The sequence below is a fragment of the Dipodomys merriami genome, unplaced genomic scaffold (genome assembly GCF_024711535.1).
Source record: "Dipodomys merriami isolate MVZ:Mamm:240054 unplaced genomic scaffold, mDipMer1.0.p SCAF_34, whole genome shotgun sequence".
NCBI classification, from domain to species: Eukaryota; Metazoa; Chordata; class Mammalia; order Rodentia; family Heteromyidae; genus Dipodomys; species Dipodomys merriami.
Window position 1 is genome coordinate 11,566,523 of NW_027204937.1, and position 20,239 is coordinate 11,586,761.

The 20,239-nt window shown below is 48.8% G+C and overlaps 1 protein-coding gene and 1 long non-coding RNA gene across 5 annotated transcripts; one reads left to right on the forward strand and one right to left on the reverse strand.

The window, feature by feature from the left end:
- Positions 1–560: 560 nt before the first annotated feature.
- Foxd2 (forkhead box D2) lies at positions 561–2,192 on the reverse strand. Its single transcript, XM_069987060.1, has one exon. The coding sequence runs from the start codon at positions 2,159–2,161 to the stop codon at positions 671–673; it is 1,491 nt and encodes a 496-aa protein (XP_069843161.1). The 5' UTR covers positions 2,162–2,192; the 3' UTR covers positions 561–670.
- Positions 2,193–2,943: 751 nt separating this feature from the next.
- On the forward strand, positions 2,944–19,853 carry LOC138803365 (uncharacterized). 4 transcript variants are annotated; one of them, XR_011364942.1, is made up of 6 exons: positions 2,944–3,015; positions 3,556–3,898; positions 6,759–6,916; positions 14,085–14,137; positions 15,684–15,721; positions 18,440–19,853. It is a non-coding gene; the product is annotated as an uncharacterized lncRNA (long non-coding RNA). The 4 variants fall into 4 exon arrangements; XR_011364939.1 differs by having other exon boundaries at positions 2,944–3,898; XR_011364940.1 differs by lacking the exon at positions 15,684–15,721 and having other exon boundaries at positions 2,944–3,898.
- Positions 19,854–20,239: the final 386 nt, after the last annotated feature.

Genomic DNA, 20,239 nt, shown 5'->3' on the forward strand with positions numbered 1-20,239 from the left:
AGAGAAAGGATTTTCCTTAGTGGAGTGGGATCTGGGGTTCCTGGAAGGATTGCGGAGACCCCCAGCTCCACCTCTCCTTTCCGCTTGACACTGCCTTAGGCTTCTAATTTCTTTGGAGAAAAGCAAAACAAAAAAAAATCGTTGAATTTTTCTTTTTAAGCACAAAGCGGTTAACAGATGTCTTTAAATTATAGTATTGGACAAGCAGGGTCTCAAAGTTGAGGAAGGAATGGAATGGGGGGGAGGAAGGAGTTGACACTTCTCCACACCCGTGGGTTTCTGGCGGGATCCGCAGGGCCCCAGCAGGCATATGTCCAGGAAAGCTTTCTTCCGGGGCTTCGATTGGGGCACCGAGGCAGGAAGAAAGCACAGGCTCCCCGTCTCCTATTTTACTGGTCAAAATGGAAGGGGATCTTGGCTTGGGACCTCTTTGCGTAGACCCGGGCCTCGCCCAGAGCGTTGGAAGCCCGCTTCGTCCCAACTCTCGGCGACATTCTGCGCGTTGGAACCTCCCCCCCACCCCACCCCGCCCCCAAGTGCCAAGTCTACCCGCTCCGGCCCAGGTCTGGAGACTCGTCATAAATAAGACTCCCTGAGTTCCGCTGGGGCCTCAGGAGCTCCGGCAGAGGCGGACCAGTGCGGGCCTAACCGGCCCCGAGCCCCTGTGCGGTCAGAAGTGGCAGCCACTGAGGCCGGCGACTTTGCTGGCAAACGGGGGCCCCGAGGACAGGAGTGCGTCCCCGGGATGCGAGAGACGGATGTGGCCGGCCACCGGAGCCAGAGCGGGGGCAGTCAGCATGGCCAAGACCTGGGCTTGACTTCCAGGACCCGCGGCGGCAGCAAACGGCGACCCTGGGGAACCCTCGCTGCCGCCCGGGGGTGCGGCCCCGCCACCACCGTGGCCCATGATGTGGTCTATAGAAAAGGAAGGCCTCTGCCCTGGCCCTGCGCCCCCGCCGCCCGCACCGCCGCCCGCGTCCGTCTTGAGACCCTGGCGCAGGAGTGCGGTGGACAGACTGGCCGCTGTCCCAGCTGCTGGAGGACTCAGGGATGCGGGGTAGAAAGCTTTGGCGCAGCCTAGCTCTGCGCCTAGGAAAGCGGGCAGGCCTGCGGGGCCCGGGCCGGATCCCGGAGCAGGAGCCGGGCCCGGAGCCGACGCCGTGCCGGCGAACACCGAGGCCGTCGGAGGTCCGGGTGGAGGTGCGGCCGCGCGGCCTGGGGGAACCGACAGCTGGCAAGGAGCGGCGGCGGCGAAAGCGAAGGCGTGCGGGTGTGGGTGCGGATGCGGGGCCGGCCCCGGTGGGGGTGCCCCGTAGGCCGGCAGCGCCAGACCGTAGCCGTAACCGTAGGCGCCGTAAGCGGCGAAGCCCGGCAGGAAGGCGCCGGGGTCTCCCGCGGCTGCAGCCCCGCCACGCAACAGCAGCTCCGGGTGCGGGTGCGGAGGCGGCAGCGGCTGCCGCTTGAAGCGCTTGCGGCGCCGCAGGAAGCTGCCGTTGTCGAACATGTCGGCGGACTCCGGGTCGAGCGTCCAGTAGTTGCCCTTGCCCGGGTTGCCCGGCTCGCGGGGGATCTTGACGAAGCAGTCGTTGAGCGAGAGGTTGTGGCGGATGCTGTTCTGCCAGGCGGGGAACTTCTCCCGGTAGTAGGGGAAGCGGCCGCTGATGAACTCGCAGATCTCGCTCAGCGTCAGGCGCTTCTTGGGGCTCTGCAGGATGGCCATGGTGATGAGCGCGATGTACGAGTACGGCGGCTTCACCAACGGGCTCCGCGTCGCCGCGCCCCCCGACGGCGGTCCCGGCCCCGGCCCGGGCCCCGCCGCGCCCCGGGCCGCCGCCGCCGCCGCCGCCGCGCCTAGCCCTGGGCTTCCCGCGGCGGCCGCCGCCCCCCGGGGCGCCAGCACGCGGGGCTCGCCGTCCGAACAGCCACCGGACTCCTCCTCGTCCTCCGCTACGTCGGCCTCCGCGTCCCCTAGCGGAGGCTGGTGGCCGTGGGGGAGCACATCCCGGGGGGCGCGGGGCCCCGAGCGGGCAGGGAGCTCCCCCCCGCTGCTGCCGCCGCCGCCGCCGCCGCCCACCACGTCTATGTCTGCGTCGGCCTCGGACAGCGCGGCCGGGGAGCTCTCGGAGGACATGATCTCGCAGCAGCAGCTGCCCAGGGTCATGGTGCCGCCGCCGCCGCCGCTCTCCGGCTCCGCTCCGGCCGCGGCTCCGGCTCGGGCCGCGCTGCCTCTGGGGCGAGTGTGTTTTGCGCGCGGGCGGGGAGGGGGCGGGGGACCGAGGCGGACCGGGAGGGGTGTCCCCCGGCTCCGCAGCGCCCCCTGGTGGCCGGCCGCGGCCACTTACACCCTGCCGGGAGTGGGGGCCGGGGAGGGGGGACGCCCCGGCTCTTCCCTCCGCGGACTCCGGAGGCCCCTGTACCCAGGACGTCCCAGGCAGAAGGAGCCGTGTCGCCTCTTACTCCGGCCGATCTTGGCCCCTAATTTCCCGGGGGGGGGGGGGGCTCGAGGAATTAGTCCCGCCCGCCTAGCGGTTGCAGGGAGCGGAAGAACCGTGGACCCGGGGCGGAGCTCCCTAGGCGGGGTTGGGCGAGGAGGAAGGGGGCGGGCGGAGGCCCTGGGCGCTGGGGCTCGGCGGGAACAAACCTCCGGCGCGGCGGGAGCTAGGCTCGCGAGGCTGGAGGCGGGTCGTCCGCTTCCCCGCAGCTCCCGCAAACCCTGGACTCCTTGGAGCCCCGCGCCTTCCGCGCGCTCGGCCTCTTGGAAGTTCAGGCTCACTCGGGCGCCGGCCGCAGTAGCGACAGCCTACACCTACCATCTTCCCGAGGCGGTGCCTGGGCCACCACAGCCGATACGCCCTTGGAACTGCAGCGGGAGCCTAAGAAGCCCGGACTAACGCGGTGGACACCAGGCCCGCCAAATCCGGCTTCCCGCTGGGGGGAGTGGGGTGGGGATGTGAACGGGGAGGGCAGTGATCGCGACGTGAAAACTTGGCGCCCTTGCTCAGCGACCTCAGAAAGGTGAGACATTCCTCTGTCCTTCCGAGATCGTGGCCCCGACACCATCCCCGGGGAGACCCCGGGAGCGCGCCGCCTGCTCGCGGTCCGCTGCGGCTCGATCCCCGGGACGGAGATGGATCCCTCGCCCCGAGACTACCTGTGCTCCCGACGGTTTACTATCTGGGCGTCTCAATCTCTAGACTCTTGCCCTCGGCGAATGTCTGTCTCGATCCTAAGGAAACTCTGGAGTTGGGTGGTCCACCCTTGTGGGTCTGGGAGTGCCTAGCTCAATTCCCCCCTCTGCTTTACCTCCGCCCAAGGCGCGCTGAGAGCGCCCCCCCATCCCCACGCCTCCAGCCGCGGGGCTTCGGGGCGTTAGGTACCAGACTGCAGGACTCTCTCGGAGACCTTCCTCGGTGAGCCCTGACCTGAGCCCCCGGGCTAGTGTTTTCTTTATCTCGGGATCTCTTGCACTAGTTGGCTGGCCCTGGGAGCTTTTTTGTTTGTTTGTTTTAATATCAGCCTGGTTCCAGCCCATCCTATTAGGTCTCTCTCCACTAGCCTACTTCCAGGACCCGAAACTGATCACTCTAGCTGCCACTGAGCCTGTTTCAATTTCTGGAACGTGGAAGAGGATGTCCAGTGCTGGACCAGGGCTGGAACTGAGCGGATGGGGCGGCTACTGCCCCCACAGCGCCGCGCAGTGGCCAAAGCTCCAGCGTTGAGCCTGAGTTCCTGCTGCGCTCCACTGTCAAAAGGCTGATGTGACTGTCCTTAGCTAAGTTTCTCTTTAGAGCCTCAGTTTCCTGGTCTGTATAGCCGTGAAGAGCAGCGTGCGCTTTGAAGACTTATTCAGCATTTGGTTTTCCAGTCTTAGCTTCAGTACTTACCAGCTGCACTTTGGGTAAGTTTTCTTCCTCTATCAAAATGAGATTTAGAACACTTATTTCATGATTAATATGTAACAGTAGCTATATTCCAGTGTGCTTAAGGAGAGTATTAGAAGAAGAGAGAACTTTACAGATTCTTAGGGATCTGTTTCCTGGGAGAAAAGGTGTTTAGTGAGTGATACAGTCTCTCACCTGAATCTCAAGTCCTGGTACCACATCTGGTCACTGTGCTGAACTAACTCATTCATCAGTCCTCTGTACATGGGGTGGAGGTGTACAGCCTAAATCTTAGCAGAGTGGATGTGAGGCTGGATGAGTTATTTTATCCGACCGCAGTCATCAGAAGAGACTAGATAAATCCAGCTCTTCCATCCTACAGCTAGGGCTACAGAGGCTCAGAGAGGGGGGAAAGGATTCACCCAGTCTCCTGCAACAAGATAGAACAGGACTGGGTTCTAACACTTGTAAAATCCTCACAATAGAGTTTTTCATCCTCCCAAGTTCAGAGCAGAAGAGGATAGGAGACAGGTCTGGTCCATATTTGGGACCCACTGGGTCTGCAAAAATGATAGGTTCTTGGGGGAAAGTTGAAGTGGCCCAGTCCTCAAACCAGCGACCTTAAATTAGACAGCCATTAGCTTAGAACTGCAGTGTTGGCAGGGTCCTCTGGAAACAAAAAAGTCTTGGTGAGAAGTTTCTGTTCTAAGTACAGATAAACTAACATACCTTGGGTTGCTAGATTTAGCAGATATGTTTTATCTGGCAGCTGTACACATACCTCGGGCTTGCTTTCTACTACACGGAGATCTCTTTCTCATTCCCAGGACCTCACTCATAGCTATCCCACACCATTGACCACACACTGACTCCAACCTGGCTCAGCTCTGCTTGTGTCCAAATAAGTGGGGAGAAAAGCAGCACTGGTCTGGTCCTATCCATCTCACCTTCTGAATACCTTCGTTTGGAAAACGGCAAACAGGAATGGGTAGCTTCCTGCCTTGCCAGTGATGTTCTGACTTCTCAGGCTCCAATCTTCTGCCCAGCTTCAGGGTAGAACTGACAGACATTTCCCACCTACATCTCCCGGTTCTAATGTTCCAGAGAAGAACTCTATTATCAAGGTGCAGCTGGCAGCCCCTGCCTCTGCCTGGCCCTGCTGTACCCTCTCTGCTGACACCCACACTGGGGAAAAGAAGCACAGTAAGCCTGTCTTGATGGAGGATTTATTACATGAGCTTTTAACAAATTTCCATCCAAAAATTCCTGAGAACATATTGTGGAGCTCAGTGGACTCAGAGAAGCTATTAGTCTGTTCTGCTTTATCCTCAGTTGGGTTTATACTCCACATGCCAGCCTCCTTGAAGCCAGATGCCTGCTAGTACCTAGGATTATGCCTGTAATCCTAGCTATTCAGGAGGCCAAAATCTGAGGATTATGTTTAAAAGGCAGCTTGGGCAGGAAAGTCCACAAGATTCTTAACTCCAATTACCCACCAGAAAACCGAAAGTGGTGCTGTGGCTCAAAATGGTAGAGCATTAGCCTTGAGCAAAAAAAGCTCAGGGACAGGGCCCAGACCCTGAGTTCAAACCCCCTGCCCGACAACAATGAAAATCTACTGTATAAGAACCTCCCAGTCAATTTTGCAGAGTGGAGTGACATATGATCTTAAGGAATCACCCAGGCTCTTCATTTACAAGTTTATAGGAGTGGAAACAGACACAGACTGATTTGGGATGGACCCAGTTCAGATTTCTAGCCCAACTTAGTTCAAGTAGCTATCTTCCTTGACTGAGCCCCCCTCTTGTCTGTGAAGGTTTCTATTCTTTGCTTCCCATTCATGGCTTTGGTTTAAATTCATTTTAAATAATGTCTCCTCCCCCAGGATTCAAGATTGGTTTTGTTTTCGATTCTCAAATAGTTCTTCCTCCTACCCCCTCAATTCAGGGTCAGCCTCTTCAATTCTCCAATGGCCCCGGCCTTTTCTATGTTGTCCAGCTATACTTACTGTCCCACCGCAGTTTGTTGTTGCCTAGGCAAAGATCTAGAGGTGATTCTGGAAGCCTGGGCTCCAGCACCCTTGCCCACAGCAGGTTCCATGGGTGCTAAGCCAGTCTTGGTTGTCCCCAGCCTCCTCTCCATCTGCTTTGCTGCCAGCCAGCTGGCACAAGCAGCCCAGAAAGTTGGGAGGAAGCATTTGGGGAGAGATGCTGTGCCTGGCCATGGGGTAACCATTCTAAAGTGTTTTCACAGCCCAGGTCAAGTTGTGTTTATTGGTGTTTATTGGGCAGGGTGTTGTTTTCAGAGGCATCCAGGCCGACTTTTCCTCTCCTTCTTCTTGTGGTCTCTCTGGACAGGCCATTTTCTGAGGATGGGGAAAGAAGAGCCCCCAGGCAATACAATTAAATGTGGATATAATTAAATCAATATTAAAACTGGAGGAGAGCAGAAATACTGGAAGAGGCATTTGTCCCGGGACGCTGGTAGAAAAGTAGCCTGAGGCCTTCTGGAGTTTGGAGGTGGACAGGGAGGGCTGTTTCTGCCTGAAACAGGGCTGCTGAGGAATGCCTAGGCTGGACCAGGGTTCCATGCCCATACATCTCTCGAATTTGACTCGTCAAACTGTCGAGCCTTAAGGAAAGCTATCAGACCAGTCCTAGTTCTTTCCCTAGAGGGCTGCAATTCTGAAGCATAACCCTAGTTTGGCCTCAGCGACCCCCCCCCCCAACTCATGTCCTTTCTCAGCCCCAGATCTAAACCTGTGGTGGTGTTTGGATTCCTTGGGTTAGAGTGAGGGCAAGAGACCCCCACATCGTGTGAGTGCAGAGGGGGGCCTCAGGTGGCCTGGTTACACGCCCTTCCTGGTCCCCTCCACAGAGCTCCGGTGTGGATGGATCTCGGTCCCTGAAGCCCGTCTGCCCCCCAGTGCCGGGGACCAGGCGCCTCTGCGTGTAGCGCACATTGCCACTTCGCAAAGCTCACGAATTTCCACCGTCCTGGGGAGAGAGTGCTTGGTCACCCCTCGGCCACGCAAGGTACCGCGCGGAGATTGCCCGTTGCGGGTTCGCGGGAAGAGGGTTGCGGGCTCCCTCCCACCCCGGCAGCGGTGGCCGGCTCCGCAGATCCTCCCAAGTTCGCCGCCATGCCGGCAGGGGTGGGGACACTCGCGGGTGTGCTGGAGAGAGCTCCAGGACTTGAAGGACATGCTGGTGGGTTCTTTCCCTGGATCAGATGGCCCGTGTATCTGGCCGCGTGTTGTGTCTGTCCGCTCTGAGTGTCTATGTGGTGGGATAAGGCCGGACGAAGGCGCCTGATCTGCATCCTCCCCCCAACCAACCTTGGGTGCAGTGCAGTGCTCAGGACCCGGGTAACCTAGGAGTTCCGGGAACGCGAACCATCCAGGCCTCCAGCTTTCTTCCAGGGTCTGATTCAACGAGACCTGGTCCCGGGACTGCAAATGCTCTGGGGCAGCAGCTAGATCCCAGCAGGAAAGGATGGGTTGTGAGGGTGGGGTGCTGCTGGTCAGGGGAGGGATCGTTTACTGTGACTGGGAGGAGGAGGGGTGTGTGAAGCCCTAGGCCTTCTTCCTACCGTTTATACCGGCCGGTGGTAGAGCAGTGAGCCGTAAGCAAAGGGGACGCTCGTGTGTCCTGAGTTGGGATAAACTCTGGAAGGAGGCCGCCTAGAAGTAGGAATCGAGTAGCACATCTGCGCACACCCGGGTTACACTTCACCTTTTCGAGTCCATATGTGACTTTGTGAGTCGAGTCACATACGCATGTAGCGGGGAAATCAGGCTCCGTCCCTGCGTCTACTGAGGTGTTCCAGAGCCACTTAGGCCTCGCAGCTGCTGAGCGAGGGGACCCATGGGACACCAGGCCTGGCTGCTCTGATGATGCCTGGGGAACAGCGACCTCTGGAGGATCGTCCTGTCCACATCAAGTCAGGAACTGATTAAGAGCATTTCTCCCTCCCCCCCTCCCAGTTCTATCCAGAGACTCATAACCTCTGGGGTCCAGATTTGCTTCCTTTCCCAAGCAATACCCATGTTTCATATCCCTCTCAAATCTTACTGCCTCCTGAAATAAGCCTCCTCCAAAACCCAAACAATACATCCTCCCCTCTTCCTGGTCTGAGCTCCTCACAGCTGAATACCTGGACATTTCTGCAGCCATGCTAGTTCACTGCACAGCTCACTTGCTTCCTGCCTTCACCCTTCTCCAAAGAGACCATGAATCCACTCCACTTATCCTTTGGGTAACATGCTAAGTGTTGTTTTTTATTTGTCACTCATGGGGCTTGAACTCTGGGCCTGGGCACTGTCCCTCAGCTCTTCAGCTCAAGGCGAGAGCACTACTACTTGAGCCACAATGCCACTTCCAGTTTTCTGGTGGTTTATTGGAGATAATAGTTTCAAGGACTTCCTTGCCCAGGCTGGCTTTGAACTAGGATCCTCAAATCTCAGCTTCCTGAGTAGCTAGGATTACAAGTGTGAGCCACCAGTTTTTGTTTTTCAAGTCTGTGTCTTCTTCCTCTTCTTCCCCTAGCCAGTAAATAGTAATTAACTGACGGAAAACCAAAATTGAATGGTAGGGTTTTCAAAGGTCATTTCTCAGATAGGGAAACTGAGACCTGGAGAAAGGACTGACTTGCTGGAGGTCACACAAATAGAACTGGAAACCTAATGCCTGCTTTTCCAGTCCTGAACCCTCTTTTATCATTTCGATGTGAGAAGTTTGGTGGGGAATTTGGGCTCCGAGAGTGAAAATGCCAGAGAAAACTCAGGGGAAGGCTCACTGCTCCAAAAGTAGGTGAAAGGGGGTATGGGGGGGCAGGGTTTTGCTGGGAGGTCAGACTTTTCTTTCCTCCAGCCCAGCTCAAGCTACTCTGAAGAGTTCCAAATTTCTGAGGTTGACTGAATGTCTTATGTAAGCAAGTGGGCAGGGCAGGAGTCTGGGAACAGCCTGACTCAGGCAAATACCACCCTCTCCCATCAAACACCACCCACCTTGCCAAGGGAGGGAGGGGCTTAGAGCTTTCCTGCTAATACACATTCTGCCCAAATCCACTGGAGGAAGCTCTGGGTGCAGGTAATTTGCCTGAGGCCTCAGGGATACCTGCCCAACAGCCTGAAGCAGGACTGGGTACTGTGTGCTTGTCTGCACAGGATAGCTGTGAATTCATGCTGTGATGAATGAGGCGCCAAACTCCATAGCTGGAAACAAGGCCCTCAGCAGCCTGGGCACCTTTGCATTGGCTCCTGTAGCAATGGATACCATTTAGGGCTAATGTATCTGGGGAGCGAGATGTGTGGGGAGTCTCCTGAGGTTCTGGACAGGACTCTGCCATGGAGCAACATGCTTAACATTTCTGTGAATGGTAACCGTTTCCATCTGGATCTATAGATAGTACACTCATTGAAAGCTCTGATTCTAAAATCAGATTGTCGTGGACAGGGGCTGTACTTGTCAGATGAGAAAACTGAGGCCCTGGGAGATGCAAAGAACACACCTGAGATCACACAGGAAGATGGAGGTAGGGATGGGAGCAGAGCCCAGGCCTCTTGACTCAGGCCATACAGCTCTCCTTCAGCTGCAAAGCAAGCCAGTGGGAGGTGCATAGCAAAACAGAGCAGGCATTCCCAAACAAGTCAAGGCTGGAGAGGAAAGTAAGGGACCTCACAGACACACTGTAACTCATGGTTGGCTCAGGAATCCCTGAGGTGATGGGCTAGAAATTTCCTATGTCCCTCTTGGGAAGTTTTCCTTGCATGGAGCCTCATCACAGTTTCCTGGCTGCCCTTTGCCTTGGTCTCTCAGCCCCTAGGTTAGTCATGTGGTAATTTGGAGCTGGTGGCTTTACTCTCTAGGTATATGACCCCAAGCCTTTCTTTCATGTACATCTTGCCTGCCATCCCTTCTTACATTAACCAGGATTAGATTCTGTTACAAGTGACAGATTCCTTCTCTCCTCCACATCAATGGCATAAAAAAGATTGGTTGTGACTCTTTTTTTAATTTTTTTTTGTGTGCGTGTGAAATTCAATCCAACTAGCAGAAATCCACACAACCTTGCTTGGCAAAAGGGAGCTTTCTTTCCTGTCTCTAGAAAGTTCAAGGGTTCCTGTTTCAGGCAGAGCTGGATCAGGGACTCAGACCCTGTTATTAAGACTCTATCCTCTCTGTAGGCAATTTCTCTCTGTGTGTGGGCCTCAGTGTCAAACAGCATTCTCTACACGTCAGGAAAGATGGCTCTAGCAGCTAAGCCTGCATGTTTGTCTTCCCAGGGTCCCAGACTACATATATCTCAACTTGCCAACATCTATGCATCATAATGGAGGAGTAGCTGGCTGGGCCTTGGTGTGACAGTGCTGTTTGACAAAGCTGAGTTGGCCTGTCTGCTCTTGGAGTTAAGTGGGAAGGAGATAGAGATTCAACAGACCCATCAGTCACCACAGAGGGCAAGGAGGGAGGCAGGATTTTGTTCAACAGGGATTTGTGTTACTCTAAACTTGTAAGTGCGGTCAGCTTATCACACCAAAAACAGTTGACTTTTGTCTTGTAAGCAATGGAGACCAATGAAAAATTTTGACTGGGTTCAATCTAGCAGATGATTTAATTTAACCATTTTAAAGGGAGAAACTGCAAACTATGGTGGCAAAGGCCTGTAATCCCAGAACTCAGGAGGCTAAGACAGAAGGACTTTGAGTTGAAGGCCAACCTGGGTTACATAGTAAAACCCTGCCACACAAGACAAACAAACAGCACGTCTGAAATACCATACTGAAAACACTTGGTACAATTTATACATGCTAAAAAAAATGACAGGAAAGTTCTCTGTTGGAGCGGAACATACCTGGCAAAGAGGTTAAGGATGAATATGGTTGACAGTTTATTTGTTTGTATAAAAAAGAACAATGAAACCTGCTGAAATTGCTTGAAGAAGCAGGAAAGTGTTAGGGGGAGTGAGTTTGATCAGGATACATTGTATGCATGTATGGAAATGTCACAGTGAAGCCCTACTTGTGTAATTAGTATTTGCTAATACATTTTTTTAATGCATCTTAAACCACAATGAAAAGGGGTGGGAACTGAGATGGAACAAGAGAGTAACGGGGGAAGGGGGTGTTGTTTTTGGCTTTGTTTTGTTTTTAGTGCCTGTGTTGGGGCTTGAACTCAGGGCCTGGACACTGTCCTTTAGCTTTTTTTGATCAAGGCTAGCACTCTACTACTTGAGCCACAACTTAATTTCTAGCATTTTGGATTAATTTTGGTTAACTGGAGATAAGAGTCTCATGGACTTTACTGCCCTGGCTGGCTTTGAGCTTTAGATCTCAATCTCTTGAGTTGCCTACATTACAGTTGTGAACCACTGGTACTCAAGTTGAGAAACCCAGTTTTTGCTAGGACCAGGGCTTGTGAACATTGGCTCAAGTTCCGGGCACAGCTAGTTGCAGGGACTCAAACACTGTTGTTGAGGCTCTACCTTTCTCTTTTACTTATACTTTGTGAGTTGAATTTCACAAAGAATAGAGCCACAGAGAGAAAGATGCTAGGTCCCTAAAATCACTGAATGGCTCACAGGCTCTATGTGAAAAAGACATAAATACTAGTCTTGTCTCTACCACTGATGTGGAATTTACTGGCTCAGCTGAAGGTTCTAGTTGTGAAATTAGAACTCTGGTCCTGGAGAACATATCCAGGGAGACATGTTCCCTTTCCCCCAGGGAGAGGAAACCACCTATTCTCAGAAACACATACTTTTTTTTTTTTTGTCAGTCATGGGGCTTGAACTTTGGGCCTGGGAGCTGTCCCTCAGCTCTTCAGCTCAAGGCTAGCGCTCTACCACTTTAGCCACAACACCACTTCTGGCCTTTTCTGTTTATGTAGTGCTAAGGAATCGAACCCAGGGCCTCATGCATGCGAGGCAAGCACTCTACCACTGAGCTACCTTCCCAGCCCCAGAAACACATACTTTTATTCTGATGATCTAACCTTGCTGTCTAGGGAGTCCCAGGCAGAGGAAGAAGTATGCCACATCATTCTTCCTTTGATTCTTATGTCCACATACCTAAACCAACTAAGTACTAAGAATGATGATTAAGGATTAATAGTAGGATAGTGTTCTTTCACAGTTACAGGCACTGTGTTTACTGTGTTTACTATTTCATTGAATCCTTACAATTACCCGTGAAGTAGGTACAATTGTATCCCCATTTTGTAGATGAGAAATGATGAGGTTGAATATGATTATTCTGTTTTCAAAGAGGTCACAGTACATATGGGTGACCAATAGTGAGACATATTAAGACAACAAGGAAAGCTAGCTTGGCAGCCTGGAGTGGGAGCCCTTTATGGTGTTGTCAGGGAAAGAAGCTCATAAAACTCAACATTTGAAGTGAACCAAGAAGGGTTAGGAGTAATGAGTTTATTACCTCAGTACTGGAGCCACTTATAATTGGAGGACAAGAGGCAAGGAAATGGAGAATCTGAGGCAGATGTTAGAACTGGATTGAAAGGACAGAAGAAAGAAGGCACAGTTGGCAACCCAGAAGGTCAGAGTAGCAAGCCTGGAGGACTGAAAGGTGGAGCTTAAAAAAACAGTTCCCTCCACTAGCCAGAAGCCTAGAGCTAGAAGGTAGAAGTCATCAGCTTGGACAGATTCACATCCAGGTCACAGACCCACCTTAGTAAGTGAGACAAGTAGTCAGGTGTCCCAGAGCTGGAGGCCCAAATGCCTGGGGAGGATCCTGGTAGGCCTGACAGGAAAGCCTTAGCAGTGGAGGTTGAGAAATTCTGAACACAGTCACCAAGGGTCTTTTTGAGAAATAAAAAGGACAACTACTAAAAAAGCCAATACACAGGGAGCTTGGTGTCCTGCCAAGAGCTTCATGGAAATCTACTGGTAGAGATTGCTCCTGCAGATAGACCTTGCATGGAATATGGACAACCTCCTTACACTGTTTGGAATGTTAAAAGGTTGAAAACAACATAACCCCCCCATGAGGGACTGGAAAGCAAATAATGGCACATTCAGAGAATGGAATAGTATGCTATATAAAATAGAATAAAGCAGTTCTTTATATATGGCTCTAGAAAAGAGCTCCAAGATATATTGTTGAATGAAAAAAAAATCAAGCTATGGAAATGTAAACATATGTGCTTACAATTGTGGTTTCCTGAGAAGAAAAAAAAGTGTGTTTATAGTGTATACCTATGCAACAAAATATTTGGAAGGATGAATGAAAAACTAGTAACTGATTATCTATTAGGCAAATAGGGAACAAGAATGGAAAGGAGACTTTTTTTTTTTTTTTGGTAGTGGGGCCTGAACTCTGGGCCTGGATGCTGTCCCTCAGCTCTTCAGCTCAAGGCTAGCGTTCTACCACTTGAGCCACAGCACCACTTCTGACTTTTTCTGCTTATGTGGTGCTGAGGAATTAAACCCAGGGCCTCATGCATGCAAGGCAAGCGCTCTACCACTGAGCCACCTTCCCAGCCCAGAAAGGAGACTTTTTATACTTCTTTTTTTTTCTGGTACTGGGTCTTAAACTTAAGACCTAGCCCTGCTTTCTCCATCGTGGCTGCCACTCCATCAACTGAGTCATGCCTCCAGCCCAACTTTTTACTGGATAATTGGAGATGGAATCTTGATGAAAGTAGCTAGGATCGCAGGCATGAGCCTGTGATCTTCTCTTATTCATACTTTTAAAGCTCAATTAATGTATTTAACAGCAAAATATACTAACAATAAAATATACTCTATTTAACTATACATATATATAAATCAATAAAAGATACCGTAAAGGAAACAACTGATTATGTAACTGTAACCCCTCTGTACATTACTTTTATAAAGCAATAAAAATTAAATTAAAAAAGAAACAACCAAATCACTCCAATAAATGCGACTTAATGTGCACAAATTAGAAAATAAAAACCCTTGCTATGTACTGAACATTTCCTATGGGCTCCAGTGTGGAATAATACAGTGGGTGGCTATAAGCACTAAAGGCAGGAGCTGGGAGAAACTGACCTAGTGGGTGTTTGTGAGTGTCCCCCACTGGCACAGTAGGCAAGTCTGTAGCTAGGACCCTAGATCTTCAGCCTTTCCTTCCTATTCTGCTCTCATCCTTCTGGTTTTGGCTCTTCCCTCTAAATTTCACTTATTTGCTTTCATTGTAGCCTTTTTTTCCCCCACCAGAGCCAAGCTTTTCCAGAAAGCCCACAAGGCCCGGAAACAGAACAATGCCCAGGGTAAGACTTGTTTGCCCCCAAGCTGAGTCCAAGCCTCTTGTCTCTGATTCTCATCAACCTCCTAAACTTCAGGTCCAGCCCTCAGATGAGCGACAGTGCGCCCAGATCTGATGAAGGTTATCCAGTGAGAGGGACAGTGAAGCAAAGACAAGGGCCCTGTTTGGGAAAATCCCCTAATCCGGAGGGTAGGAAAGCTTCATCCGCCCCTTACAAAGGCTATCTCAGCCAGGCTAAGACATAGAACACATTCTCCCTGTCCTCAGAGGAGACTCAGGTCAAAGCAGAGGACACAGAAATGGTGTGTGACCAAGTAACTTAACCACTCCCGTATCTTGTACGGAACTCTAGGCCCAGGTGCTATCCCTGAGCTTTTGTGCCCAAGGTTAGCACTCTACCACTTGAGCCACAGATCCACTTCCAGCTTTTTGGCAGTTAATTGGAGTTGAGTCTCACAAACCTTCCTGCCCAAGCTGACTTCAAACCATGATCCTCAGATCTCAGCCTCCTGAGTAGCTAGAATTATAGGCATGAGCCACCAGTGCTGGGTTGGAAAGATACCTTTTAAGATGAGGTCTGTGAGTATGGCAAAGTGGATATTGGGGTAAGCTGTGGGCTGTTTCTGGTGCCTGTGGTTTTCTATCTCCACTGGCTCCTTCCAGAGGAAGGATGGCTCTGGAGTCAGGCAGACCTGAAATCAAGTCCAGAAATCAGTCACTTGACTTTAATGAGCTCCAAATTCATCATTTGTAAAGGTAATGAGCTACTATGATTTGTAAAGACAATGATATAATAGGGAGCTAATGATTATGAGAGTTCCACCTTTGTCTCCCAAAGATAAACTACATTTGATGGTATATTTTTTTTAAACTTCATTCCTGGATTCGGTTTGTTAGTGCTTTGGTGGGTTGATTTGCATCTTTGTTTTGGTTTTTAGGGTTTTTTTGTTTTTTTGTTTTTGGTCAGTTGTGGGGCTTGAACTCTGGGCTTGACTGCTGTACCTCAGCTCTTTAGTTCAAGGCTAACGCTCTCTACCACTTGAGCCACAGCTCTACTTCCGGTTTTCAGGTTGTTTATTGGAGATAAGAGACTCAGATTTTCTTGCCTGGGCTGGCTTTGAACTGTGATCCTCAGATCTCAGCCTCCTAAGTATTACAGGTGTGAGTTACCTTTGCATCTTTATATGCAGGATTAGACTATATTCACCTTGTTATCAGGTAACATAATTAAGTAGATTGAATTACTATGACTTCCATTTCTTCTGTGTTCTGGGAATATGAAGATATGTATAGAGAATATGTATTTTATATATACACTTATATACTGTATATATTTATATATAAATACAACATATTTGTATATAAACATATATATAAATATTATATGTAAATATATTCTACATATAGGATAAGTGTGGAGAGAGAGAGAAAGAATATAGATATGGATATTTTATATATATTCTCTCCCTCACAGCCTAAGTGCCTTCTGAGGGAAACAGTGGAGAAATTGCCCTACTGATGTTTTGTTTCTTTTGTGCTTTTATCGATAGAGATGATTCAGTCAAACCAAAACAAGGGTGGCTGTCAGGTATGTGACCCCTCCTAAGGTTTCAGCATAGGCTATTGTAAAGTTTGTAGCTTCCATGATTAGGAAGATTTTGGTCAATGGTTGATTTTTTTTTTCTGTGGCTTTGTATGTCTATGTTTCTCCATTTAGCTGATGTTTCTACACTTGGCTGGATATTGCAATACCCTTTTTAAAAAATTTTCTCAAGGCTAGCACACTCCCAGTTGAGCTACAGCTCCACTTCTACTTCAGGCTTTTCAGTGGTTAATTTGCGCTAAAAGTATTAAGGACTTTCCTGCCCAGGCTGGCTTTGAACCACAATTCTCAGATCTCAGCTTCCTGAGTAGCTAGATTACAGATATGAGCCACTGCTGCAATAATCTTAACTGATCTCCTGGATGGCACTCTTTATCACTTGAGCAACTAACACCATCTACATTGCACACTGTGGCTATGAAATTTCCTCTGAATACAAGTTTGGCTATGTCCTATAAAATATACTGTCCTCACTTCATTAATTGTATCAATTTTCTTCTAAGGGCCATTTAGATAAACATTTTTAATTTTCAATTGCTTCATTTGTCCAAAAATATATGCTTATACACATATAAAATTATGAATAATTATAAATAAATTATAAATTATAAATAAATACTGCAATGAGGTCAGTTGGTGGCATGGTCTGCTACATGAAGGAAGACTTCATTTATTTAAAAAGAAAATAGCCGGGCGCTGGTGGCTCACGCCTGTAATCCTAGCTACTCAGGAGGCTGAGATCTGAGGATCGCGGTTCAAAGCCAGCCCGGGCAGGAGAGACCGTGAGACTCCTATCTCCAATAAAACCACCAGAAAACCGGAAGTGGCACTGTAGCTCAAGTGGTAGAGCGCTCGCCTTGAGCTGAAGAGCTGAGGGACAGCGCCCAGGCCCAGAGTTCAAGCCCCACGGCCGACAAAAAAAAATAAATAAATAAATAAAAAAATAAAAAGAAAAAGAAAATAAATGGTGGATAAACATATTCATCACATCAGGGTTTGGCATGCCAACCCCAAAAGACCTGCCACAGAAGTGGCAGCACCACTTTCATACATGTGAGCTCCTTCAGCCAAACATTATCTTCTAGTATATTTAGTTCATACTCTGAACCTGATTTTTAATTTTATTGATGTATTTGAATTTAATTTATATAAATTTTTGTTTAACAGTTACACACAAAATCTAAGTGTAAGGAATTTATACCTGCACATAATAAATAGCATAAAAATTTGAAGTCCATATTGGAAGTCTATTGAATTTTTTTTCCTTTAAAAGTAGATCATGGTTGGGTGCCAGTGGCTCACACCTAGCTACTCAGGAGGCTGAGATATGAGGGTCACGATTTGAAGGCAGCCCAGGCAGGAAAGTCTAAGACTTGTATTTCCAATTAACTATGAAAAAAGCTCGAATTGGAGCTATGGCTCAAGTGGTAGAGCACTAGCCTTGAGCAGAAAAGTTCAGGGACAGTTCCAGGACTCACACACACACACACACACACACACACACACACAGAGTAGACATTGTAAGACACCTCTAATTCTAGCTACTCAGGAGTCTGCAAAGATTTGTGGTTAAACAGACTTGTCAGAAAGTCTGTGAGATCCATTGCCAAGTAGCCAGCAAAAGGCTGGGCTGAAAGCATGGCTCAAGTAATAAAGTGCCATCTATGGGCAAGCAAGCCAAGAGAGATCTTGAGTCCAAGCCCTGGTACACACACACACACACACACACACACACACACACACACACACACGTACCCGCTTATGCGCACAGATCATACAACTCTAGGCGTGGTGGTTAACAGCTATAATCTTAGCAGCTAGGAAGACTGGGATGCTCATAGTTTGCAGCCAGCCTACGAAAAGGCTCACGAGATACCCCCATCTCAACCAATAAAGCACTGGTCATGGTAACCCTTGCCTATCATCCTACTATGTAGGAAGTATAAATAAGAACACTGTAGTCCAGGTCTGTGTCTATAGGCAAAAAGTGACACCCTAGTTGCAAAAGAACTAAAACAAAAAGGGATAATGGCTCAAATGACAGAGCCCTTGCCTAGGAAGCACAAAGTCCTGACTTCAAATTTCAGAACTAGAAAAAAAAAAAAAGAAACCTCCTGATTCTTGTTAAAATCTTCTCCCTATCCCTAGGATAGGAATCCCCTAGGATCTCCCAGAAATGTACTTTATATGGGGGCAAACCAACCCAGTCACTACAGTGGAGGGCCCCTCCATGTTGCCTTCCCAGGTCATACCCAGAGCTCTGAAAGAGCTCATGTTGTCACAGTTGTCAATGCCCTTGACCAAAGGTGTCACTTTCCTATGTACTAGTCAGTTTTCCCTGTGCCAGGGTATTATCATTGGCTTCTTTCTTGAGCTGGATCCAGGAGGCCTGAAACCAGCCCATCACCAAGTTAGGCCCAAAGCTGTTGCCTTTGTTCTTAATCCCCCTCATTTAGGGACAGCCCCCTCTCAAGGCTTCTCTTCTCATCTCTCTTTTTATAAGGAATTCTCAATGGTTTCTCTAACTTCATTCTGCTTACTTAGCATATTACTGATCTCTCTTTTCCAACTTCCCTGGAAGTGATACATACTAATCTGAGTGAGTATCCCCCATAAAAATTTGCAAACACATCTCTGATTCAACTGTTTCGTGTCAACCTGAATGTTTAGCTTCTCATGCTAAAACTATTATCTTAATTTCAGATGTGCAAAGTTTTCAACTGGAGTTCAGGAAGCAGAAGATTCAACACAGCACAGCGATTGGAAGGAATTCTCAGGATAACAATGAAGAGAAACAGAAGGTCCACATCTGTGCAGCAGACATGAAGAGCCATTAGTTTAGCTTGGAGCTGGAGGACAAGAGAGATGCCTCCCGGAAGGCAAACACAGAATAACATAAGCAGTGATACATTTGACATCAGGGAAAATTGTATCCACTACTTCTATAAGATATGGAAAGATTTAGCAGTGGATAAAAAGGAAGCTGGGCAGTAAAAAGCAAGGCATTATTCTAGAAAAGAAATTAAAAGGAGTTGTAAGTATATTACATGAGTAACTTAGTAGCGAACAATATTTATTTAGTAGTAATAATGCAGATGTTATAATGACCCAAAAATTGGTGATTTGGGTAGTAATAAGGAGTTGGAGATTTTAGATGTAATTACTCACCTATCATGATAGGAAGTTAATCATTAAGGGTTATAGCTCAGTGGTAGAACACTTGACTAGCATGTTAAAAGCCCTGGGTTTAATCCTCAGTTAATCATTACTGTTTCAAGAGAGAGGAGTGAAAGCATGGGAATCTATTCCATAAGAAAGAAATGTGAATTGAATATAGCTACATTTAGGGAAAGATTCAGGGTTCCTAAGAGTGGGACAAGACACCATTGTGAGGTTTTGGTTGCTAATCGACTTACTATTTACATCTTCCAGTGTAATTAAAATAATAATCAGGGGCTTCATGGTAGAGAACTTGATTAGCATGCTCAAAGCCCTTGACTAGATGCCCAGACTGCAAAATTAAATTCATAAATAAAATAAGTATTAAAATATATCTTTAGGTGGAGTGCCAAGGACTCATGCCTGAAATCCTAGCTACTCAGGTAGCTGAGACCTGAGTATTGTGGTTCAAAGTCAGCCCAGGTAGGAAAGTCTGTGAGACTCTTATCTCCCATTTACCACCAAAAAGTTGGAAGTGGAGCTGTGCGTCAAATGGTAGAGTGCTAGCCTTAAGCAAAAAAGCTCAGGGACAAACAAGTAGGTTCTGAGTTCAAGCTGCAGGACTAGTGCACACACACACACACACACACACACACATGCACGCACACATGCACACAGTGTGTCTTCAGATTAACATTTCTGAAGATTTCATTCATAAATACTCCTCTAAAAAGTTTTGAAATCATTTCTACGTAGAAAGGATTTGGTGCTTTTAAAGACAGTTTTTGTTTTGTTTTGTTTTTTTAAAAAACATCTACCAAAATGTCAGAATTCTTAGGGTACTCTGACATATAAGCTTCTGGACTGTGAACTCTTTGGGGACATAGTTTCTCTTATTTGTATATCTGTGGGCACAGAGCCTGAGCCTAGTATACATCAAGCTCTTGATGTTGTTGAATAAAGATAAAGAAGCATTCAAAAAATAAAAGGTGTTTTGAATTTTCAGTGCAGCAGTGACCCTCCTAGAATTTCCCTACTGGTATTTCTACACCATCTTCTGAATGCTCCAAGATCCTGTGGGTTGACACCTGCATGGTTGTAACAAGGCTGGAACTTGGAGCTCAGGAAATACTTTTCAGCTTCAGGGTAAAGAGAGGATCCTTCCTTTCCCTGGAATTGTCTTGAATTAGGGCCGTGCTTGGCAGCAGGTATCTCAGGCAGGAAGACAGTCAGTAATACTGTTTGTAGAAGAAGGGATTTTGCATTTCAATCTTTGTAATTGTACTTAGAGAACCATGGGCTGGATTTTCTGTGGCCTGCTGGGCTCAGGGTGGGCCAGTTTCC